The sequence below is a fragment of the Amphiprion ocellaris genome, chromosome 10 (genome assembly GCF_022539595.1).
Source record: "Amphiprion ocellaris isolate individual 3 ecotype Okinawa chromosome 10, ASM2253959v1, whole genome shotgun sequence".
NCBI classification, from domain to species: Eukaryota; Metazoa; Chordata; class Actinopteri; family Pomacentridae; genus Amphiprion; species Amphiprion ocellaris.
Window position 1 is genome coordinate 23,030,459 of NC_072775.1, and position 25,870 is coordinate 23,056,328.

At 38.2% G+C, this 25,870-nt stretch overlaps 1 protein-coding gene across 2 annotated transcripts in view; it reads left to right on the top strand.

The window, feature by feature from the left end:
- cacnb2b (calcium channel, voltage-dependent, beta 2b) overlaps window positions 1-24,545 on the top strand; it is a 50,120-nt gene extending 25,575 nt beyond the window's left edge. Inside the window, exons 2-14 of one of the 2 annotated variants that reach the window (XM_023265060.3) lie at window positions 5,543-5,608; window positions 8,706-8,828; window positions 9,622-9,761; window positions 12,895-12,956; window positions 13,049-13,074; window positions 13,649-13,729; window positions 13,857-13,915; window positions 14,048-14,157; window positions 16,473-16,481; window positions 17,240-17,391; window positions 17,582-17,677; window positions 19,025-19,198; window positions 22,243-24,545. In XM_023265060.3, coding sequence (XP_023120828.2) covers window positions 5,543-5,608; window positions 8,706-8,828; window positions 9,622-9,761; window positions 12,895-12,956; window positions 13,049-13,074; window positions 13,649-13,729; window positions 13,857-13,915; window positions 14,048-14,157; window positions 16,473-16,481; window positions 17,240-17,391; window positions 17,582-17,677; window positions 19,025-19,198; window positions 22,243-22,965 — 1,821 coding nt within the window. In that variant the 3' untranslated portion in view covers window positions 22,966-24,545. The remainder of the gene's footprint in view (window positions 1-5,542; window positions 5,609-8,705; window positions 8,829-9,621; window positions 9,762-12,894; window positions 12,957-13,048; window positions 13,075-13,648; window positions 13,730-13,856; window positions 13,916-14,047; window positions 14,158-16,472; window positions 16,482-17,239; window positions 17,392-17,581; window positions 17,678-19,024; window positions 19,199-22,242) is intronic. The other variant, XM_055014652.1, reaches the window with a different exon arrangement.
- The last annotated feature ends 1,325 nt before the right edge of the window (window positions 24,546-25,870 follow it).

A 25,870-nucleotide genomic window follows, 5' to 3' on the forward strand; every position in this document is an offset into this window, starting at 1 on the left:
CGTTGTGACAGATTTCATGCATATTACACCTGTATGTATTGTTTAGTTTATTATACATTTTTAACAGTTATATTGCCTTAACTTTAAACCATTATGTCTTGAGCACTCTACAGTTCATTTTCTAAAAAGTGTGTGATTTGTCTTCACACCAAACATACATGTTGTACTTTATAGTCTTCCAGCTGTGTGTGTCCTCCACAGACACACAATACCATCAGAACATCAGTCATTACTAGAATATTCATCATTATGTATTTTATACATGTCTTAACTCTATTCTTCAGTTTAATTGCATTTTCCATAATTATATCATCTTTTACTTTTAGTATATTGCACCTTAAAATATATAAATAGAAACTGATCTTCATTGTTTTTGTAAAAGTGACAATAAATTTTCTATTTTGTGTTGCTTTTGTTTAGGTCAAGAAAAAACTGTGGTTTGGCTTTTGCAGTAAACTAAAACTCCCTTTGTCTCGTTAATCATGTGACTGATCAATTTCTCAAAACATTCTTTCTATAAACCTTAACCTCAGGCCTTCAAGTTGTCTAAATAGGACCATGAAATAATTCATCAGAGTGGATAGAGAAGGAAAAACACATGGAAATCCTCAGCAGTTGTGCACCACTGGTTTAACCTCTGGTTCAGATCAGTACAGGAGAGTGCAGTGAACTCTCCAGTGCTTCGCTAACAGCAGCTAAAACCTTCATGGTGCTTCTTGGTGTTTTTCTGCACTGCTAACCAAAATAATTCACAACTACGGAGAGCATTTTTTTTATACATCACCATAGAGCTGCGCTAGCTAAAAAGTTTCTCACAATGAAATTATTATTGATCTTTTTAAATGGTCTGCTTTTCCAAGTGGAAGAAAATTGTAAAAAAACAAAACAAAACAAAAAACAACACTTTAGATGTTTTTTAATCTTAGTTTGTATCATCAGTGTCAGTTCTGTGTTGTTGGATATGTGTGTATACAGGGCTTAGTAGTTCCCCTCAGTACCTCTGTAGATCTACTCAATGATGGTGATGAGGTAAAGAGGTATAATTTATCTAAACTATGAATATATATTCTAACCTCTGCTACTGATAAAGTGTCTATCGCTATTGTTTTATCACTTAGGATGACTTGGGTATAATAAGAATACAGCATGTTAACTCTAAGTTTCTGGATGTTTTTTCGTCCTGGCGCATTTTTCCTCATTTTGGGTACTTTTCTGACTACAATAGAAAGTCCAGCACCTCTGTGGAACCACCAGTCCTATTCTGTACTATAACAGAGCTGCAATACCATAAGTCATTCTATTTTTCAAAGTGCTCCCTAGTGTTACTAACAGTGGAACAACTGGGAATCTACATACTATTTATCTCATATCTGCTCTCTATAAACTGAGCCTGCAGCCAAAACTACAATAGAGACAGAATCTTTGGGGGGTTTTTTTTGTTGTTTTTTTTTTTTTTTTTTAAACAATATCAGTTTAGTACAAACGGTTTATTTTTGGTGATTTTTTTTAATGAAGACTTGTGTGATTAAATGATTGCAATAAATAATGAGTATCTTTCAGCTGTGAGGAAATACCATGATTCTAAGATTGAATTTAGTTTTCTGTCTCAGATGAGCAGTTCAGAGGCCATCAGAAAGTTAAAAACCTGACAATTCTTTCTTTATTCTTCACGTTTTCTAGGTTTGGGATTTGATCAATGGTAATTTTGGCAATTTTTGAATGAAAACATGTCTTTCAAACCAAAATCATATAATTTATTGTTTGACCCACCAAGTTTCTGATGTTTCAAGACTGTGAACCTGAAGTTGTTTTTACAAATTGCACAATCATTATACACTACTGTTCATAAGTTTGGGGTCACCTTGTCAATTCCATGTTTTCCGTGAAAACTCACATTTTTATTGATGTGCTAACATAATTGCACAAATAATCATCAATTAGCCTTTCAACACAATTAGCTAACACAATGTAGCATTAGAACACAGGAGTGATGGTTGCTGGAAATGTTCCTCTGTACCCCTATGTAGATTAAAAATGAGCCATTTCCAGCTAGAATAGTCATTTACCACATCAACAATGTCTAGACTATATTTCTGATTCAAGAATTCAAAGAAAGAATTCAACTTACAAGCAAGTTATGAAAAATAAGTGCAAGTTGTGGAGTCGGCCTCAAGAACTCGCAATTTGGATTTAAAAGCGCTCAATGATATTAACTTAATTTCCAATTTTGCTGCAACATATTCCATGCAAAAGGTGCAGAGTAAGCAAAAGCCTTTCACCCAGTTCAGTACGAGCACATGGAATAGAAAGAAATAAATGATCCTGTGAACACTGAAAGTAAAGATCAGCACTTTTCTGTGCAGTTAGAGAACTTCATTGTTAAAAAAAAACAAAAAAAAAAAAAACTTTTCTTTCAAAATAAGTATACAGTACTGTTCAAAAAGTTTGGGGTCACTTAGAAATGTCCTTATTTTTGAAAGAAGAGCATTTTTTTCAGTGAAGATAACATTAAATTAATCAGAAATACAGTCTAGACATTGTTAATGTGGTAAATGACTATTCTAGCTGGAAACGGCTGATTTTTAATGGAATATCTACATAGAGGTACAGAGGAACATTTCCAGCAACCATCACTCCTGTGTTCTAATGCTACATTGTGTTAGCTAATGGTGTTGAAAGGCTCATTGATGATCAGAAAACCCTTGTGCAGTTATGTTAGCACATGAATAAAAGTGTGAGTTTGCACTATTCTGAGTATTCTGCACTAAATCCGTCACTTTATCTCATGGTCATGTTTACATTTCACTCAGTTCTGCTTTTCTTAGTTCTTAGTTGTTGCTCGGCTCTAATTTTGCTTCCTTTGTTCTTTTTTTTTTGCCCAAAGTTTTGAACAGTAGTGTATGTAGCAGCAAATCTAAGGTTCTTTAGACAGAAGAATGTATTGAATGATTATAATGCAACAGAGGCACTATAACATAAGATATGCATAAAATAAATACAGCATGGAAACACTGAAGCTATTTTCTAAAATTTCTCTCACTCTTATGCACAGAATACCAAAACCACTGTGTGTGAAAGCAATTTGAGAATAGGTTGGTTTATTTTAAAACAGCAAAGACGCCAATCACTATGATGTTAAAATGCACCAAACTGAGCAGACTGTCTACAACCAGAGAGCTGATTTGTGACTTTGGGATGCAAGTGTGTATCTTGAGTGCCAGATTGACGTGGGGGGCTGTGCCACCTCCTGGCGATGACACAGAGGGCATTAATTACCATGTCTTTGAAGGGACAATCTAATCTCAGGGACACATGGCACATAAACCTGAGCGTCCCAGGAGGGGACTGCTGCAACACTTCCTGACAATTAAAGGCATGAGCTTTTTGGAAAAGGGAACAGTATATGGGAACGCATATCCATGAGATGCAGCAAAATCCTAACATTATAGTGCTTAGGGGTCGACTGATGTGGGGATTTTTTTCCAGAGCTGATGCTGATTATTAGCAAGCAAGGATACCAATAAGTGATATTTGGAATTGATATACATTTTTAGCAATTACATCTCCTTGTCAAAACTTTGTTTATTTATTTTTATGTGTTTAATTAAAAGAGAATTTTATACCATATAACCTTCATTGCTGATTGGCTGTTGCTTGGAATGTGTGACTGTGGGCGGGATGTTGCTCAACTCCAGAGAGGTGAGTGCAGACAGTAAGAAGCAGTTAAATTCAGTTATTTTACTGGGAATCAAATTAAATACTTAACTACACTGATAGAAAAATGCTAAATATTGGATCTGATCAGCTGTGGACTTCTAAAATGTTATCTTGGAATCTAGCTGGATTTATAAGACATTTTATGGAACTGATTAATTGTGAGTTCTACTCATTGTGCTGCATTCACTGACCTCTTTGACATTAGCAAAGCTTCTGAACCTCAAGCAGTTTCTGGGAGCTTTGTGCTCACTGTCTACTCATTTTTGCACCTTTTGTGGAAACAGCACAAGCATGACCAGAAGGAATAAGGACTTAGAAGTGTTCTTTGCACAGTATGGTACAGTTTAAATGCCATAAATCATAAAAAACATTAAAAACTAATTTCATTCTTTTGATTATTTATTTGGTGAATGAAAGAAAGAAAATTTAATCAATATGTGGAAAGTTTTGTGTTGTTACCAAATAGAAGCTTCACAATAGATATTCAACTGCTTACATTTTTACAGCCTCTTTAAACTTTCATTTTTCCACTCTACCCCACCAATATTTCACCATGCTGAAGTATCTTCAGCTGCTGTGTACTGTGTATGAGCCATGCTGCGGTTGTTTCATTGGTCCAATATGTTTTATTCTCCTCTCAGTTTCTCTTGTCGTCTCCATTCTGCTCGGGATGAACACAGACTATATGTATAAGGGTCATAGCAGAACTGGAGGACATTTGGGCTTCAAAATTAAAATTAACCTTCTCTTTTACAATTTTCTGCTCCATATTCATCAATAATAGGTAATAAACTATCAAAGGCTTGATTGGTAAATCAAGTACATTTACACAACTGAATGTTTTATTATTTTGTACATGGATTATTTCAAATTTGATGGGTGGGACGTAAAATGTCCTCCAATTCTGGAATGAACCATTAAAACTCTGAATTTTTGTCACGTGACCGTTGGTTGTGGCTAAATGAATTATGGCTTCTTGGTGGTACTGAGGAGCCCAGGCTTTCTATTTTGTTACAGGATCTGGTGCAAAGCTTCTGTTATAAACCGGAGGAGTCGAGTGTGAAAGATGTGGGTGTTTATCAGGCCGACGGACTGAAGAAGAAGTCGAATACAGGGTTTTTAAAGCATTAAACATCCTAGAAACTATATTTCAGTCTGTGTGACACTGATTTGGACAATTCACACTAACTAAACACTACAATTTAGTGTTGCATTTATGGAAATGCAACACTAAATTGTCGGACTACTCTTTAGACATATGTCGCTTAAGGTCGGTGTGTTTTTTATTTATTATTTGATGTTTTGGAATCAGAATTTTAATCTGTGTGTTGTTCCTATTTTATGCTTTTATACACACACACACACACACACACACACACACACACACACACACACACACACACACACACACACACACACACACTACACTGATAACAGTGTGAGTTTTCATGGAAAACATGAAACTGCTTGGGTGACCCCAAACTTTTGAATGGTAGTGTAGTTTAAAAACATTTGTCAAACACTATAGAAACAAAAAGGTTCTTTGTCATGACTTTTATCCTTTTCTCTTTTAAATCTGTAACTCGCTGCGTACTTAAAAAAAAAAATAAAAAATTCTCATTTCACTGATATGTGGTCCCAACCTGAGCCTGAAAGAATCAGTGTGGACCTTTTGGGAAAAATATGTGACAATGTCTTTGAATCTAGTGTGTTTAAATGATTAAGTTTACTGCTCTGAAGTTTGTCACAGCTTTTCATGTGCACCTCTTTATGAACGATACAGGGAACTGGTGAAACTGACTGTTGTTCCTTCTGTCTCCTGCAGGGAGAGCGTCAGGACAGTGACTTTGTTGAGGAGAGAAACGCCCAGGTGCAGCTTGAGAAGGCCAAGGTACTTTCACATGGTTGCATCACGGTATCACCCGACTCCTCGCAGACTCTTTTCAAACATCCTGCTCTCAAGGACATGGTTACATCACAGACAGGAAACACAGACATCGGGAGATTGGATTAGCCGAGCAATATTCTGCCATTAAAATGAGTCACTGCAGTCGTCATCCTTGTCGTCCCTTCATGTGTATAGTTTCTGGAGAAGGATAATATTGAAGGATACTGGTTATTGCTGCTTCAGTTCAAATAACATACTGACACCTTCAGCTGAGTGCTTTCTAGCAGTATAGTAATAGAATATTAATTCACTGAAAGACACTGGAGTCTAATGAAGCGACACTAAAATGGCCAATTTAAAATGTGATAAAGGTTTTTGCTCTAGCAGCAATAATGATATATAGGAGACACTCATGTGTCATCCATGTAGAATTATTTAGAATCATTATGTCCTGCAGAATTTTTTTCCCCTATTCATTCTATTCTGTTTGGCAAATCCCAAAAATCCCCGGTTTTTATTTGAGCAAGATTTTTTTTTTTCGAAATGACAAGACATACAATAAACAGTAAATAAACCTGCTCAGAATATTTTTTCAACTGCAGCTTTCTGGTAGTGCAGAGTGTTAAAATGAAAGTTAATTCATTTGCTTTACATCCTTTGTATATGGCTTTTATATTCTGTCTCCCAAAGCCACCAAAACTGAAGTACAATTATAAGTGTGAAGTACCTTTTAGAAAAAAGTCCCAATTCTCTCAAAATTTATAAGCAATTTGAAATTAAATTAAACTGAACCTGCTAAATTATGTCAGGATGTAGTCTCACAGTTTATTGTGGCTCAGACACATACAAAAGGTGTAATATCTGTTTTTTCCACAATGATAATGAAGGTCATTACGCAAATATATCAAAAAAATATCATTTGATATTGAACATCCCCTCTCTTTGCCTCTATTTTAAGCAGCCCCTGCTGATACACGTCCTGTTGAATATTGAATTAAATCCCTCCCCACAGATTTAATGTGCTCCCGCTGGTGCTCCATAATTAAGACGGCAAACATACCGGGCCTGTCCCCTGCTGACCCTGCAGCCTCTTCCATAGCCTCATCTTTCCAAAGTGGAGTAATTAGCAGCTCGGATCGGCATGCCGCTGACATTTGACTCTGATAGGATTACAGCACCAACAGGCATTCAATCAGGAGGAAGCATACAGCGGCTGAAGTTCAGCAAAGAGGAAGATGCAGTGGGCTTTTTTTCCACAGCAGACATGTTCATTTGTTACAGTGGGAAAAGAGCATGTGTTGCTAATGCTATTAACAGTGGCTCTGTTGTCCTGGCAGTCCATGACGGTGAAACTGAAGCAGATAAATGCAATTCAGCAAACATTCATTTCATTATTTACACTTTTTCTACTGAGACATGTCTGTGAAAAAGGCTAATGCACATTTCTTTTTTTTTTTTTTTTTTTTTTTTTTTTTTGCACATTTCGATGCATGCTGCGGATTTTATCATCATGAAATATTACACTACCTTAAGCACATCTTCCGCTCATGTAGTTTAGATTCTGTCAAAGTCTTTGTATTAACCTGCATTAGACTGCATGTGTGCATAGTAGTAACAAAGCTCTCCACTGCTGCTGACACAATTGTCCAGTTCAAGTACACTCGATTAATAAAGGGACAACAAAGGTACAGGCAAATGTAATGATGACAATAGAACAGAACGTATGTTATTGTTCCCTGAGGTATTCACTTTTCTTCAGTTCAACAAACACACAGAGCAACAGGAAAAACGTATAACTTCATTCCCTTGAGTGTCAGACAACCCTCTCTGAGTGTTCTGCTTCGGGATACTCTGTGTCATGATATTTTTCAGATTTCTTATGTTCAAATATTTTTGAATTATCTTTAAGGTCATTTTTGAGAATTGGCTGCATAATGGCTTTGTGGTTAGCACTGTCACCTTCCAGCTAGAAGATCCTCAGTTCACATCTTGGCCTTCCTGCGATCTTTCTGCATGCAGTTTGCATGTTTTCCCCGTGCATGCGTGGGTTTTCTCCGGGTACTCCGGCTTCCTCCCACACTCCAAAAACATCCGTCCATCCTCTATACACTGCTTAATCCTCATTAGGTTCACAGGGGGGCAGGCCTATCCCGGCTGATTTGGGGTGAAGGCAGGGGACACCATGCACAGGTCGACAGTCTGTCGCAAGGCTACATATAGAAACACAAACGACAAACGATCACGCTCACATTCACACCTACGGGCAATTTAGAATAATCAATTAACCTCAGCATATTTTTGGACTGTGGGAGGAAGCCGGAGTACCCGGAGAAAACCCACGCATGCACAGGGAGAACATGCAAACTCCATGCAGAAAGATCCCGGGAAGGCTGGGACGCAAACCGGGATTCTTCAAGCTGCAAGACAAAAGTGTTAACCACCACGCCATTATGCAGCCCTCTAAAAATATGCTCAGGTTAATTGATGATTCTAAATTGTCTGTAGGTGTGAATGTGAGTGGGCTTGGTTGTCTCTATATGTAGCCCTGTGATAGACTGGTGACCTGTCCAGGATGTATCCTGCCTTCACCCTAAGTCAGCTGGGATAGACTCCAATCCCCCACCATCCAAATGAGGATTAAGCGGTGTATAGGTACTGGAAGACTGGCCAGATTACTGAGAATACATTGTGATGAAAACTTTGCGATTTATGCAAAGAAAGTGAAAGATTTCTTATTTTTGCATGCTGTTAGACCTCTGTTGAGCCCTGAAACAAGACTACTGGTCCAGCCAAGTTAGCTTCTATAGCTTAGAGGGTCTTACCCTAATAGGGATTCTAAGAACAGGTTAATCTGGAGTCGAAAAATCTTTCCTGCCCTCTGACTACCTTCATCCTAAGGTCTACACTGCACAGTTATGTGGTGCTGCACAGTAACAGCATCATATGTTAAAGGCAAATTTCCCTTTTGCACAGACTTACTGCATATTATTGGGTGTTATGCTCCTTGACATTCACAGCCTGATCGCTGTGATCTGCACTGTGTCGTATGTTGGTATCACAAGATTTAAACATTAATAGAACACCTGTCCTGTGTCTCCAGTACAAGCCTGTGGCATTCGCTGTACGTTGCAACTTCTCTTACACGCCAGCAGACGACGACAGCGTCCCTGTTCCGGGCCAGGCCGTCACCTTCGAGGCCAGAGACTTTTTACATGTCAAAGAGGTTTGAAACAAACACACACATCATGCAAATGTACATGCAGGTGGAGTTCTAGCAAGGAAGTGCATGCAGAGGTTTAACTAGAGAGGCAGATTGGGATGGCACAGCAAAAATGAAATATGACTACAAAGAGATTGAAAATGACACAAAATGACCAAAAGGTCTTATTTTTTCTCATTTTACACATTCCCCCAGTCTACTCCCTTCCCCCCATATTTCAAGTTTATAAACAAAGCCCTGCTTAGCTGATAAGGCCTGACAGTGATTCATTAAAACTGAGATCTACACTACTGTTCAAAAGTTTGGGTTCATCCAGGCAATTTCATGTTTTCCATGAAAACTCACACTTTTATTCATGTGCTAACATAACTGCACAAGGGTTTTCTAATCATCAGTTAGCCTTTCAACACCATTAGCTAACACAATGTACCATTAGAACACAGGAGTGATGGTTGCTGGAAAAGTTCCTCTGTACCCCTATGGAGATATTCCATTAAAAATCAGCCATTTCCAGCTAGAATAGTCATTTGCTACATTAACAATGTCTAGACTGTATTTCTGATTCATTTAATGTAATCTTCTTTGGATAAAAAGCTTTTCTTTCAAAAATAAGGACATTTCTAAACGACCCCAAACTTTTGAACAGTCGTGTATGCACAGTGCAATACTTAACAATGACATTAAAGGATAGAATGCAGTTGCTGAATTTAGTTGTTAACATCAACACATTTAAAATGTGAGTCACATCAATGACTCAAGTACATGTTTTCACTCTGTTTATATTCCTGCTTTTCAGAAGTTTAACAATGACTGGTGGATCGGCCGGCCAGTAAAGGAGGATGGTGTGGTGGGCTTCATCCCTAGTCCAGTCAATCTGGAAACCATCCTCATCAGAAGAGAAGTCCAGGCAAGGAAAGCTGCCAAGGCCTTAGCCAAGTATGTACATCATGCTGCTCTTTGAAAACAGAAGTTCCTTTTTGAAGTGACCAGAAGTAAATGTAAACTCATCCAACGATTAATCAAACTACATTTTGACCAAACAGGTGATATAAGTGGCAAAGAGTCAAGCCTGGATTTTTATTTTAACTACGGTAAAAATAAGCTACAACTGAAGTCAACAAGTCAATATTATATCCTTCCTTGGTCTTCTTTTATAATTGACATAATGTAAGAAACATACAGCTAGCGCAGTCTCTTTTCTTTATACAATGCTGACTGTTTTACAAGTTAAAATCCAAATATTGGCAACAGTTATTTCTATAAAGGCTAAAATTTTGGTTTTGATTGTTAATTGGTTCTATGCTGATGTTGGTGTTCAGCAGAAGATCAGCAAAAATAACTGAAATCTGTCTGTGGTGATGCCACATCAGTATCAGTGTTTCTCAGTAAATCTTTAATGTTCATCATGCCATTTAAAGAGACTATCTGTTAAAAATTCCATACAATGCACTACTTCTGTGGCCTTTTGCTTCAGCACAAAAAATAGGACAAAATGTGTAAAACATACACTGTACACACTCACTGGCCACTTTATTAGGTTACAGTAAAAGGTTGGGCCCCCTTTTGCATTCAGAACTGCATTAATTCTTCGTAGCACACTTTCAACAAGGTGTTGGAAACATTCCTCAGAGATTTTGGTCCATATTGACATGATAGCATCATGCAGTTGCTGCAGATTTGTCAGCTGCACATCCATGATGCCAATCTCTCCTATTCCATCACATCCCAAAGATATTCTATGGGATTGAGATCTGGTGACTGTGGAGACCATTGGAGTACGGTGAACTCATTGTTGTGTTAAAGAAACCAGTTTGAGATGATTTGAGCTTTGTGACATGGTGCATTACCCTGCTGGAAGTAGCCATCAGAAAATAGGTACACTGTGGTCATAAAGGGATGGACGTGGTTAGCAATAGTACTCTGGTAGGTTGTGATGTTTAAACCATGCTAAGTTGGTACTAATGGGCCCAAAAGTGTGCCAAGAAAATATCCCGCACACCATTACACCACCATTACCAACTGAACCGTTGATACAAGGCAGGATGGATCCATGCTTTCATGTTATTTATACCAAATCCTGACCATCTGAATGTCGCAGCTGAAATTGAGACTCATCAGACCAGGCAACATTTTTCCAATCTTCTATTGTACAATTTTGGTGAGCCTTTGTGAATTGTAGGCTCAGTTCCCTGTTCTTAGCTGACAGGAGTGGTACCCAGTGTGGTCTTCTACTGCTGTCGTCCATCTTCTTCAAGGTTGGACGTGTTGTCCTTCAGAGATGGTATTCTGCATTCCTTGATTGTAACCAGTGGATATTCGAGTTACTGTTGTCTTTCTATCATCTCCAACCAGTCTGCTCATTCTCCTCTGACCCCTCACATCAACAAGGCATTTTGTCCACACAACTACCGCTCACTGGATGTTTTCTCTTTTTCGGACCATTCTCTGTAAACCCTAGAGATGTTTGTGTGCAGTTTCTGAAATACTTGGAGCAGCCTGTCTGGCACCAACAACTACGTTCAAAGCCACTTAAATCCCCTTTCTTCCCCATTCTGATGCTCGGTTTGAACTTCAACAAATTGTCTTGACCACGTCTACGTGCCTAAATGCATTGAGTTGTGGCCGTGTGATTGGCTGAACAGCTGTTTGTGTTAACAAGCAATTGAACAGTTGCACCTGATAAAGTGGCTGGTGAGTGTATAAATTACAGATTTTTTTTTTTTACAGTGTTGGTTAAAATGAATTCAAGCAATCTGCTCACCAGCTTTTTCTCATGTCAGCAGTTTAGGCTACGCAACATATTACACCTTTTGCTGTTTATCTCAGGACGTGAGTATTAATTGGGCTGCAACATAAAACTTCACAGTCCCCTAAAAGTGATACAAAGGATTAAATTTTAATCTTTAAGATTTTGTCATGTATAACTTAAGCATCTGGCAAATGTTGAAATTAAACCTAGTTAGATCCACTGAGGGATTCAAATAAAAACTGGTGTCTAACCATAACCTTTCCCATTCAGTGAGGCCCAAGTGTAGTCAGATGAGTTTTATGTTTATATCTAAACATCACAAACTACAAATTTGGTTTTTACAACATGTGCAGCACACAAAGCAACTGTTGGAGGCTTTTTTTTTTTATTATTTTGAAAGAGGGATGCAGAAGCAATTAACAGAACAGTATCCCACCTATCTGTACGTACTACCATTCAAAAGTTTGGGGTCACCCAGGCTTCTTTATGTTTTACATGAAAACTCACACTTTTATTCATGTGCTACCATAATTGCACAAGGGTTTTCTAATCATCAATTAGCCTTTCAACATGATTAGCTAACACAATGGAGCATTAGAACACAGGAGTGATGGTTGCTGGAAATGTTCCTCTGTACCTTATGTAGATAATCCATTAAAAATCAGCTATTTCCAGCTAGAATAGTCATTTATCACATTAACAATGTCTAGACTGTATTTCTGATTCATGTAATGTTATCTTCATTGAAGAAACTGTTTTTCCTTCAAAAATAAGGACATTTCTAAGTGACCCCAAGCTTTTGAACGGTAGTGTATATATAAAACTTCATTTTAACAGCAGAAAAATTCGTACAGTTGTTGGTGTATGTGTATTTTATGTGTTGTATAAAATTAACATTCAGAGAGGTAAAACCTGTAAAATTCAAAACTGCTGTATGAATGTTATTCTTTTGCTCAGTCAATTGGATGTTTTGCCCTAATCAGCCTGGCAGGCAGACGTTCCCCTACACACTGACAGATTTTAACTTGACCCACTTAGTTTGACAGAATCGCATCGAGAGCATCTGGGAAATTTGACTTTGGTGGCAACTGTGTGTGTTGAATCACTTCAAGGGATTTACCCTCTGAGCTCTATAGAGCTGTGTCTTATATAAGTACATACTGTATACAGCCTCCAAGCACAAATTTTTTTCTTGCTTAGACACATGGTGATCTATTTTTATCATGCCTGAAGCACTGAAATTTAGAGTGTAATGAAATCCCTGTTTATTTGTGGGAGAGATGAGACGTGCGCAAATTCAAAACTTTTCTCCCATTTCAGCAAAGCAGCATCTCAAGCAGCTCAAGATCTGAACTCAAAGAAATACACTCCTCCATCACAAGGTCAGTATATAAATTGTGTTGAGTTTGTTGTTCTTATTTGTGATGACTGATGAATTAACATTAGTTGTTGCTCTTGTCCTCTATTTCAACAGCTACTCAGCAAGTGAAAAAGAAACCGGTAAGTGCTTCAACCTTTTTATGAAGAACAGCGCTCCTCAGAAACACAAAGGATTTTCAATGTAGTAGCACTCACGATCTCACTTGTGCTGAGCCTGTTCACTGTTGCACTGCAAGCTTTGGAACCTCGTGTGATAATAAACCCTCTAGTCAATTTAGTTGAGTTTCATTTTTCGAAAAGCATTTGAGAAAAATCCAATGCACATCTGTATTTTGGACAGATGTTGGGCTGCTGGATTTCCCATTTGGTTTCCCCTTTTGGTCTGAATGTGTTGAACACAGGCTACTGAACCGACACTGATGTTGTGAAACTGCCCCGCTTCTGTATTTTATATATATAGTTATACAAGATTGTTAATTAAGCAAAAATCACTTTGCTGTGGGAACAAAAAAATGGCAGAAAGATGATCAATCCAATGACTATGTAGAATAAATTGAGGCTTTTAAATACAAAATCAGTTCATCTTAAGTAATATTGACATGCTGCCTGCCACAGTGTAAACACACATTTACAGTCAAATATGAAACTTTTTCACATGAAACCGCATGATTATTTTATTTGTCTGTGGCCACAGGGGGAGCAGATAGCTATGTATGATGTAGTGCCAACAATGCGTCCTGTGGTTCTAATGGGACCATCACTGAAGGGCTTAGAGGTGAGTCTCTTTTCCTATGAAGGGTCTAAGATGCTGTTCATATCAAATTTCAAACTTTGATATTATTTGTTTAATTTGAATAGTGGGGAAGATTTGTTAAAATTATTATTATTATATTTTATTTCAGGTTACAGATATGATGCAAAAAGCACTTTTTGACTTTTTAAAGCATCGATTTGAAGGCAGGTAAGTTCTGATTTAAATTTTGATGGTCATACTATTTACTTAGAAGTGAAACATAATGAAAATTATGACTATGTAATAGTAACTGTTTAATCACTTTTTATGTATTTTTTAAAAATTTTGTCTCTTTTCCAGAATAACTATCACACGTGTCACAGCAGACATCTCTCTGGCTAAACGGTCCATCCTCAACAACCCTGGCAAAAAGGCCTTAATGGACCGGTCCAACACCCGCTCCAATTTAGGTATGTGGTTTATCATTACACAGAAGAAAAAAACAATCTTTGGCACATCTTTTATCTGTTTGGAAGATGGTTAAAGTTTACTGCATCAGGACAACTCATGAATAGTGCTAGTCACAGAACAGAACAACAAATCGATGTTGAAAGTTTTTTCTTTAATTGCTTTATCTCTCTGGCACTCATTGTGTTGTCCCCTGTGGCAAACCTCACCCACTTAGAAATCTAATTAGGTTAAACAAGCAGCTGATACTATCTGACCCAGGTCTGAAATTAACTTTTCTTTATCTCATCACTGCGGTTTAGGCTCACAAGGTTTGCTTGTATAAATGTGACATAGATTAGCTCTTATTCAACAGGGTGCTAATGTTTGAGGTCCTTATACACTGCTGTAAAGACAAAGTATGAGAAAAAAGCTTTACATTTCAGAAGTTATGCATATAAGCCTAAAGAGTCAGATGAATGCGTTTAAATACAGCCAGTAGCCTGTTGGCCTACCTTAGCTGAGCATAAAGAGTGGAAACGGGGTGTTCAAGCAGCCATGACAGCAGCTCTGTGATGCTGCACTCAGACACTTGACAATATTTTGTGCTAAATTCTGTTATTAGCCCTCTAACACGCTCACAGGACGAAGCTAACATGCTAATGTTTCAATGATAGTGTTCACCGTGGTACATGAATATCAAATATAATATTCATGGCCAGGATCCCAAGGTGCAGCAGGGATGTCCTGTTTGGAAAACTCATACTCAAACACTGCCTTTTGTGGATGACGTAAGTCATCAGGTCATGACCTTGAGCGTGAAATCGAGCGGTTTGTAGCCGAGTGTGAAGTGGCTGAGGTAAGAGTCAGCACCACCAAGTCTGAGGCCATTTTTTTCTTTGCCAGAAACCAGTGGATTGTTCCCTCTAGGTTGGGAGTGAGCTGCTGCCCCAAGTGAAGGAGTTTAAATATCTTGGGATTTTGTTCATCGTGTGTTGAGAAAAAGGAAGATGGGTTGGTGCAATGTCAGTAAGAATGCAAGCGTTGTTTCAGACCGTCATAGTGAAGGGGGAGCTGAGCCTCTGGATTTACCAGTCAATCTATGTTACAACTCTCACCTTTGGTCATGATCTCGGGACAGTGATCAAAATGCTGAGATTGCAGTATCATTGTTGGGGTCAGCTTTAGTGATAAGGAGCTTGCAGTAGGGGCACTCCTCCTTTATGTTAAAAGGAGCAGTTGAAGTGGTTTTGGCATCTGATTAGGATGTCTTCTGGGAGCCTTTCTTTGGAGCCTTTCTTTGGTTCCTTTGGGTAAATCCAGAACTCGCTGGAGGGATTACATACAGTATCTCATCTGGCCTGGGAATACCTTGGGATGCCCCAGGAGGAGGTGGAAAGCATTGCTCAGGAGAGGGACACTGGGCAGATTTGCTCAGGCTGCTGCCACCACCACCCAACCCTGGACTGGGGGAAGAAAATGGTGGAATAGATGAATATCTGCTAAGTTCATCTTGCTTGAGGAAACCAGCTTGCTAACATTTGCTAATTGTTACGAAATACAAAGTGTAGCTGAGGCTCATGAAAATTTATTTTTTTTCTAAGTAACTGGTCCAGAGTATTGGACAAACTAAAATGGTGATGATGATAACTCGGGGTAAGAATTTAAAGGATTACTAGCCTGTGGAGGACACGATTGTGTGAACAAAATTTTAATCCGATCGCTTCAAGAGGTATCAAGATATTTAACTGATAACCAGAAATTCATACCTCATGGTGGCAATAGAGGCAAAGTCACCAAGTTCAGTAGATTTAACCCTCTGCAATAAATGTCTGTATGAAATTTCTTAGCAGCTAATCTAATAACTATTGCACTATTTCACTTTGAAACTAAATGGTGAGCTGACTGACTAACAGACCAGCCAACATCTGTCCAACCCTGGAAGTAAGAATGACCAAAAATCTGCTGATCAGTGCCACTTAAATAACGAAGTTAATCATTAGCTGCATATTCAGGGTACAGATATGACATTGCTGTTATCTTTATGTAATTCTCTGCAAAAAAATAAGTGTATTGCCCAAAACTATTGCTTCAGGATCTGGACAGAGAGAAGTTGGTATCTTACACATACATAACTTGGTGAATGGTGTCACTCAGCTTAATGAGTTTCAATACATATTTACTGGAAAACTGATATTTTTGTCCCAGTAGCAGTGCACAGTAGCATAGTTTAAATCTCCCCATCATTTAGAAAAGGGAAAGAACTGGCATCAAACAGAAGGGGGTGAGATTTACTTGGTTTTCTCTACTCTTGTCTTTCTCATTGCTCTCATCCCAGATGCTGCCGGTATGTATGACTGAAAGCACTGGTAGTCCCTGTGTTTTTGAATGCATCACCTTCCTTCCATTACCTCACATTCCATTGTTCCTGTATAAATACACACAGCCATTGACTTGTGTCCTTTGTAGTTGCTGAAAAAAGGAAACTAAACTTAGATGAAGATTATTTATTGGTTGACAGATATGTAATTTTCTGTTATTTGTGAGTACTATAAGTCATTGAAGGACAGGAACAGCCTCATTGTGCTGCTTTCCTGCTCTTTCTTTAGTGGCTGAGCTTTAAAGTACTCCTCTCATAAGCAAAACAAATCTAGACTCACCTTAAGGATTAGTTAAACAAGGAAATAAAAACTGCATCACTTTATAGCTTCATTTTGTAGGAATCGTTTTTTTTTTTTTTTTACATGTAGTCCTGTCACAGTTACATTGATTTGAGACATTTTCAATTCATCCAAAGACTCAATGACAGGTCTGTGTATTTTCCATATTGTACTTATTTGTTTTCTGCATGTAAAATCATATAGCAGACATGGGAATATGACCGTTTGTTAGCATTTCTTGGATTTTCCTAGCTCCAGAAAAACTAACAAAAGGTAAAAAGGTCTTTTATTTAAGATGCAGAAAAACTGTAGATTTCCTCTTAGAAAAACCTTTTTAGATGTGGCGTCTGTTTTTCAGTGTTATGAAGAAAATTATATACGTCCAATCGTTGAATTTCCAGGAAGTTAGGCATTAAAGTCTTGCTTTTGCTGTGTACTTTTGTAGCCCAGATCCAGGGGGAGGTGGAGCGAATCTTTGAGCTTGCACGCAGCTTGCAGCTGGTGGTTTTAGATGCAGACACAGTCAACCACCCCATGCAGGTGTCCAAGACCTCCCTGGCTCCAATCCTTGTATATGTCAAGATCTCTTCACCAAAAGTAAGCGTCATCAGAGAGAACTGTGCAGCCACATAAAATACATTTTCCTAAAACTGAGCTCTGAACTATCATTAATTATACTGTGCACACTGAAGAAACAAGATCCTGTGAAATTGCTACTAGAACAGTTTTTTCCCTCTCTTTCTCTGCTTCTATTCTTCTATTCCTTCTTTTCACTAATGTTATGTAGGTGTTGACGAGACTGATCAAGACACGAGGGAAGTCTCAGACCAAACATCTCAACGTTCAGCTTGTGGCAGCAGACAAGCTAGCCCAATGTCCGCCGGTGAGTGCCATCTAGTGGCAAATGTGAGGAGTTGTTGCAATGGCAGTTACTGTACAGTATACTAGAATATCTTAAACATAGTAATGAATAGATTGTAATCATGCATTGTTAATATTAGAACTTCTTGCCTATTATTTTAAGTTATTCAACTGGTTATAACTGACTTTTCAATTGCTGAGGTCATTGTCAAAGTAGTTGTTGGGGAACTGGCTGTTTCTGTAAACTGTGAGTGTTTACATTGCTGCTAAAAAACAAATGTTGTGTGACATGACAACAAATTGCATGTAAAAATAGAGAAAATGCTTTTAACCTTTCCAACAGTCCAACTACTCATGTGTAGCTTGTGGTTTCTTTGGAAAAACTATCCAAACCTTACGTTGAAATTGTGATATTTCATCAATATCACTTTGTGCAATGTGTCTCATGTAGAAAATCTCTGTCAGTTTCCACTAAACAGATTCTGTAAAAATACAATTCTGTCATTAGTTTCTCAGCCAGCAGTCACAAGATCACAAGGCTGAAGTGGACTGAACTACAGGTTGTGTTTATCTATAGCATAGAGGTGACAAATATGGAAACAAATTTAAAATGTAAGTAGTAACATTTCTATTGTACACTACCATTCAAAAGTTTGAAGTCACTTAGAAATGTCCTTATTTTTGAAAGAAAAGCAGTTTTTCAATGAAGATAACATTAAATGAATCAGAAATACAGTCTAGACATTGTTAATGTGGTAAATGACTATTCTAACTGGAAACAGCTGATTTTTAATGGAATATCTCCATAGAGGTACAGAGGAACATTTCCAGCAACCATCACTCCTGTGTTCTAATGCTACATTGTGTTAGCTAATGGTGTTGAAATGCTAATTGATGATTAGAAAACCCTTGTCCGATTATGTTAGTACATGAAAAAAGTGTGAATTTTCATGGAAAACATGAAGATGCCTGGGTGACCCCAAACTTTTGAGTGCATATAGAGCTACCATTTTTCCAGTATCAGTAGCATTTGTAGACACTATGAATATGTACATATTCATTCCACTTTTAAAGATTTTTGTCAAATACATTTTCAGAGAAATTTAACTTCCACTTCCATACAGTGGACATTTTGAGTTCTCTCTACTTCCAGCCATGGTTGCTGTATTTCCACAGAGGTGCAGGACTTTGTATTGCAATGAAAAGGGAGCCCACAGTGAAGGGAAATGTGACAGACTTTACCTACTTGCTTTCAATGGGTCCCATAGTCTTTCATCTTCTGTCTCAGCCTAGTGCTAGTCCTTTGTTTCGTTTTTTTACGACTATTGATCTTTTACTTATTCTTGCCCTTTCTCTCAATTTTCTGTAGGAAATGTTTGATGTGATCTTAGATGAGAACCAGCTGACAGATGCCTGTGAGCACATTGCTGATTACCTGGAGTCCTACTGGAGAGCCACTCATCCTCCAGAGATGGAGCCTGCCAACGCACTGGTGGCCCATCTGGCCGAGAACACACTGCCTGCCAATCCCTCAGCAATACCGGTAGATAAAGCACAGACAAACGAGGAAAAACAAAAAAAGGAACAAACCAGTAAATCATAGGATGTAATGTAACCATTTCATCTCATCACAACCCATTCATGTCATGTGGATAGAAAGACAAACAGCTGAATGTAGACAAACTGCTTGAAATGTAATTTGTCAGCTCAGCAGGAATGTTATTTACAATGTGTTCCATCCATATTTCTTTCCATTAATTCATCTAACAATTTCATTTCATGTCTTCTCATTCTACTACACTGGAAAGTTGCAGAAATGAGATAGGCCTACCTCTGGTGAGTGAGATACAGTCGAAACCGACTGTTGCTCCATTTTCACTTTGTCACCGTACTAGTAGAGATGAGTTTTAGCTGTGGGTTATTTGGGAGTGAGCTAGAAATGCGGTGTGTGTGTATTGTGTCTACAGTACAAAGGAGATAACTATATATTTCTATATAGAATATAGATATACACTACTCTTCAAAAGTTTGGGGTCACCCGGGCATCTTCATGTTTTCTGTGAAAATTCACTCTTGTATTCATGTGCTAACATAACTGCACAAGGGTTTTCTAATCATCAATTAGCATTTCAACACCATTAGCTAACACAATGTAGCATTAGAACACAGGAGTGATGGTTGCTGGAAATGTTCCTCTGTACCCCTATGGAGATATTCCATTAAAAATCAGCTGTTTCCAGCTAGAATAGTCATTTACCACATTAACAGTGTCTAGACTGTATTTCTGATTCATTTAATGTTATCTTCATTGAAAAAACTGCTTTTCTTTCAAAAATAGGGACATTTCTAAGTGACCCCAAACTTTTGAACAGTAGTGCATGTAGAAATATAGACAACCTGTTCTTTGTAGATTATAGTGGGGCAGAACACACTTGCTACATGTGTAAATATTCTAAAATAAATCAGCTAGTTGAAAACCAGGGAAAAAAAAATGGTAAGAATCTTTATTTATAGAGCCCCCTGCAAAATCTACATTACGAAGTGCTGTCCGAGGCAGGTAAAAACATTTTTAACTAAATACGTAAAAGCCCAAAGTACAATTAAAACTCAGGTAAAATCAGACCCTAGACATACAGTGCTACCAAATGACCCTATTCATTTGGCAGTTGGGTTCAGCCTCACCGGCCACACTCACATATGATTACTGTCAGGCTTGATGAACCTAAATCTCACTAAACAGAACCCATCTGGCACTATAGCACATGATGCTACGATCTAAGGAGATTCAAGAACAGATGTGAAACAAAGTCATCGACATTTGTCAGTCTGGAGGGTTATAAAGCCATTGCTAAGGCTGTGGGACTCCAGAGAACCACAGTGAGAAACATTATCCATAAATGGAGTAAACATGGAGCAGTGGGGAACCTTCCGAGGAGTGCCCAGCCGACCAACATTTCTCCAAAAGTAATATCAATATCTAATCCAGGAGGTCACAAAATAACCCAGACCAACATCAAAAGATCTGCAGGCCTCACTGGCCTCAGTTATGGTCCATCTACATGATTCCACACTAACGAAGACACTGGGAAAATGGCGTCATGGGATAGTTACAAGGCACAGACCACTACTGATCAAAGAGAACATAAAGGTTTGTCAAGCATTTGCAAAAATATATCTAGATGAGCCCCAAGACTTTTGGGATAACATCATGTGGACTGATGAGTCAAAAGTAGAACTTTTTGAAGACATGGGTCCGTTATATCAGGCTTAAGCTAATACTGCATTCCGCAAGAAGAACATGATACCAACAGTGGAACATGGTGGTGGTAGTGTGATGGTTTGGGGCTGCTGTGCTTCCACAGGACCTGGACAACTTGTTATAATTGATGGAACCATGAATTCTGTTCTCTATCAGAAAATGTTCCTCGTATAGCTGTGAAAAGCCATGTTTGGATCACATTCTTTAAAACGATGAGATACGATATTGGTTTTGGTGAAGGACTGTTTTTTCAGTCATGTCTTAGCTTTTAGATGTTACATGTTACAGTGCATGTAGAAAAAACTTCACTCAGAATAGAAAGGAGCTGTGTCATTACAGGTTTTAAACAGCCTTTTTTTTTTTTTTTTAAAATCAGTTTCTTCAATTTGGTTGTGTATTTGTAAACCAGACTGACAAGACTGGAGAGGAGTCTGAGACAAACATATTAATGTCACACACACAATCTTTAAGTGCATTATTAGAGTGATTAGAGAAGCATCGATCACAGAGCTTAATTTATACATTACAGATTAAAGTGTAATGTTACGTTCATGCTTCTCTGTCTAGTGTGAGAAGGGTGTTCTGGGTATTTGTAGGTTGTAATCTGAAAAACATGTTGTGCAGAATGTAAATATATTTGAGTAACAACCATGCTGACTCACTGACACCCAGGATGGAGAAGTATAGTTATGATTTTAGTTTGAGCTGTTTTACTTTAAGAATCCATAGCAACAAAGGTAGTAATCTAGTTGAACCTTGGTTTCTCAGATGCTGGGACTGTATGAAGACGTGTTCACCTTTGCAGCCAACAGCAGAACATTGGTGTGCTTTGCTCATGGCAGAGACATTTTAGAGTGAGCAGAAGCAGCTCCAGAAAATAAAGGAACCAAGTGAACTAGCAAATCTATCTACTTGTGGGGGTGGGGGGTGTGGGGGGTGGGGGGGGGTGTGAGGAATGACAGAAGGAAACGTTTTTATATCTTAACAGCTTTTGTTTTACACCGCCATGTTTATATGAACAAAACACACAAAAAAAGGATTTTCGTTATACGGGACCTTTAAAACTTGCTTTACCTCATCACCTTTATCTTGAAAAAACTATTCATCAGCTATTTCAAATGAACAGTTTTGACAAGATCACTAGACACAAGAAGTTAATTCAGCTTTCTGAGCCTACCCATTACCTTTGCAGTTTCTGTCATTTATAGCATATAAGCAAATATGATATCTCCATAAACTCTCTATGGCTTAAGTTTGAAGATGTGATGCATGTACAAGCAGTGGTAGGGCCAGTCATATAACAATATGTTCTTTCTGTTTTATCCCAGGATGAACAGAAAAACAAGAAGTCAGCTGCCCCCAAGAGGAAGGGCTCCCATGAGAACCACCTAGATCAGGAGCCCCCTTCAGCCCCAGCTCAGGAGCACAGGGCTGAGGAGGGCCAAAGAGAGGAGGAGGAGCGACTCCTGAGGACCGAACCAAAGAGACCCCAGCACACCCACCACCACCACCACCACCACCACCACCACCGCCGGATGGAGCACCACGGCCACACCCAGCACAGCCAAACGTCCGGCGGTGTGGATATACAGTCGAGCAGGGATTATAGTCAGAGGCTCCCCCGAAGGCACCTGCCTGAGGAGAGGGAGGACGAGCTGGCAGATGTGGTGGAGGAGGACGAGGAGGAGACTTACTATAACCACCGAGCCCATAACCACCACCATCACAACAGCAACCACCACCATCACCACCACCACCACCATCAGCATCACCGTGGGAACAGCCAGCCACACGTTGGGGAAGACTATGAGCAGGAGCACAATGAACGCAACCGGCAGCACAGGCATCACCAGCATGTACCGCCACGGACACAACACACCGATCACTATCCTGTACACAATCACCACAGCTACCACCACTACCATGGCAGAGATAGAGACAGAGAACGAGAGAGAGACAGAGAAAGACACAAGGACAGGGACAGAGATAGGGATCGAGGAAGAGACAGAGATGCCCGACAGTGGCAAAGAGATTCTTATATCCACCAGTGACTGTTCTTTCTACATGGGATTGGTGCATGGTTTTATGCTGCTCACTTTATAATGCACTAATGGGTGGGGCAGTGTGTCATGTTTCCCCTCATATCGTTTGCCATTTTTTTTTTAGGATTTTTACCCTTGATCCATGTGCACACACCCTGTTCTTCTTTCTTAATCTTTACCAAAAGGAATTTAAGCACTTGTAGGATACATTTTTGTCCATCCTGTTTCTTATTCTGATGGCTCTGTGTGTGTCTTTGCACAAACAATGTTAAAGATGAAATTGCATCAGTTCTGTTCTTAAAGTAAGGCTGCATTTAGAATTATTTTCATTATCCATTAAACTGTCAATAAAATGTCTGATAATAGTAAAAATGGTATTTTAACAGCTGTCAATAGCCCAATATTACATCCTCTGATGTCATCTTAGTCAGTGGCTATTTCTGACTATCAGTCTAAAATTCTAAGATATTCAGTTTACACTAATACAAAGTGGCAAAACAGACAAAACAGTCCCCAACATATAATATCTGTTATGTGCAATAAGAAAAATGCTTCAGTGTGGTAAAGGGATAATTGTTTTGAGACATTTCCCACGAAACACTAATCCTGAACTGGGTTGAAATACTTGATTGACCACCTAATTAAGAACAGAATAATCGCACGCCACATTAGCAACTAAAATGCCAAACATTGTTTTGTTTCAGCTTCTATGATGTGATGATTTACCACTTTACCTTTGGGTGTTAAACTGTGGACCATAATAAATGTTCAGATGTCCCCTTGACCTCTGGGAAATTGCATTAAGTATCTTTGACATTTTATTCACTAAACAGCTAATTGACTAATGAAGAAATTAATCAGCAGATGAATCAATAAGAAAAAATTATTTTTAGTTGTAGCCCTAACCAGGTTATCTTTGTCATCCCAACATAATGACGTAATGAACTCACAATCTGGAGATAAGGGGAAAAAATACAATTATTATAACAATGGCTTATGCATTTTATGATTTTAGGTTCTACACAGTTACACAAAGGGATGTTTTGTATAATCATATCACTGACTTCCGCTTCAGTGTCACATCCTCCCCTTTGTATTTCAGTCGGGCATCCTCAAAAGCCAACAACTTATTTTAACATTGGTACTGAAAATCAAACTATTTTTCTACATGATTCTAAATGGAAGTCATACTCAGTTTCCTACTTTTAAAAATGGTGTTCAAGCATATTTACTGATATGCATTTCTTCTGTCTGGAAGCATGAATAAACTTTTGGTGACACTGAGCTGTGCTATATGCTGGTTACTCTATGCATCTTATTGTTGTAAATTATCTTGCTTGAATGCAATCTCTATGCATTTGTATATATTTCATAATTGCCTTGTTAGGTAAATGTAAGGAGAACCAGAGAACCTGTTGCACTGTTTGGTAGACCTTGACTTAATGTGTGATTGCTTTGATTTACCAAGACAGAATTGACTGTGTTCCTCTCAAGATTTGTTTTCATTATCTTTGTTTTGTACAGCATTCAGAAGTTAATTTTGACAAATATGTGTTCTGGTGTTAAAATTCATTAAAATGTAAAATGTGTTCAGTGGCATTTTATTTGAACCGTCAGCAGTGCTCTCACTTATTACTGTTCACATCACTGAAGTTTTGCAAGAGAACAACCGAAGGTAACCTGGTGGGGCATGCAGGGTATTATAAACCAAGGTGGAGATACGTTCAAGCACATATGAATCATATTTTTGACACTTTATTTAAATTCAACAACTCATCAACCACAACAATTGTCCAGAGTTTGTGAAAGTTGTTCTTCTGGTTTGTATAATTACAAAATAAATTGTAATTTGTAACCCTATCAGATAAACAACCTCGCAGATGAACACAGTAAGCAGAGTAGTTTGCAGGCTAAAGATACATTTGTTAACAATTTGGAACTAAAAAGAAGATGGACATTGGATTTTTTTTTTTTTTTTTTTGGATAAGTCCATATTTGAAAGCTTGCCTGGACTTGAAATGTACAAATAATGTATAATGTAAAACTTGTCTAGATGGATTTACATGTCATCCTCACTCATATTTAGGTATTTTTTCTTTGCTTCTCTTTAAACATTGTTTTCTCTTATAAAGTGTATTACAAGTTCAACAGATTCATTGTTTAATGTTAACGTTTCCTGTAAAAATCATTCCAATCGAACAGTATTCACAAACAGTAGATAAACGTAGAGAACATAAAACAGTATTTTTGTCAGCGAATTAGTGGACTGGTCATGGATACATCAGTTAAAATGATGAACATTACTGTCTGTATTCAGCAACCGTCATGATGTCACTCTTAGTTTTACTTTGTCAGAAAATACTGTCACGTGACACAGGCTGGAATAGCAACTCACTGTGTGTTGTTATGGAGGAACAGGACTGTCGGACTATTTGTGACCATTATATATTTAAAATACAACTCTGTCAAAGATAACATGTTTTACATCTGAGAAAGACGTCTCTGGTTTTTATTTTGGTTCATAGGAGTCATGACTTCATGGCAAAGAAAATAATGGAGTAGAGAAAATGTGATTTAACGTTAAAGGGTACGGAGCCCCTATGGTGACATTGTAAAAAAAAAAAAAAAAAAAAAATCGTGGCCACAATATAGCTATAACGTGCGCACGAAATACTAATTCGTTTGCACGAAATACTAATTCGTTCGCACGAAATAATTTGTTCGCACGAAATACTAATTTGTGGCCACGAAGTAGGTATAATGTGCGCACGAAATACTACCTAATACACTATTAATATCATTCCTGGACAGCTGAGTAAGCAAATCGAGCACACCTCAACTGGGTAAGCAAATCAAGCGCACCTTCTCAAGGGTCTAAGGTAGAAGCATTAGAGGAGCAAAAGCGGCACGATGG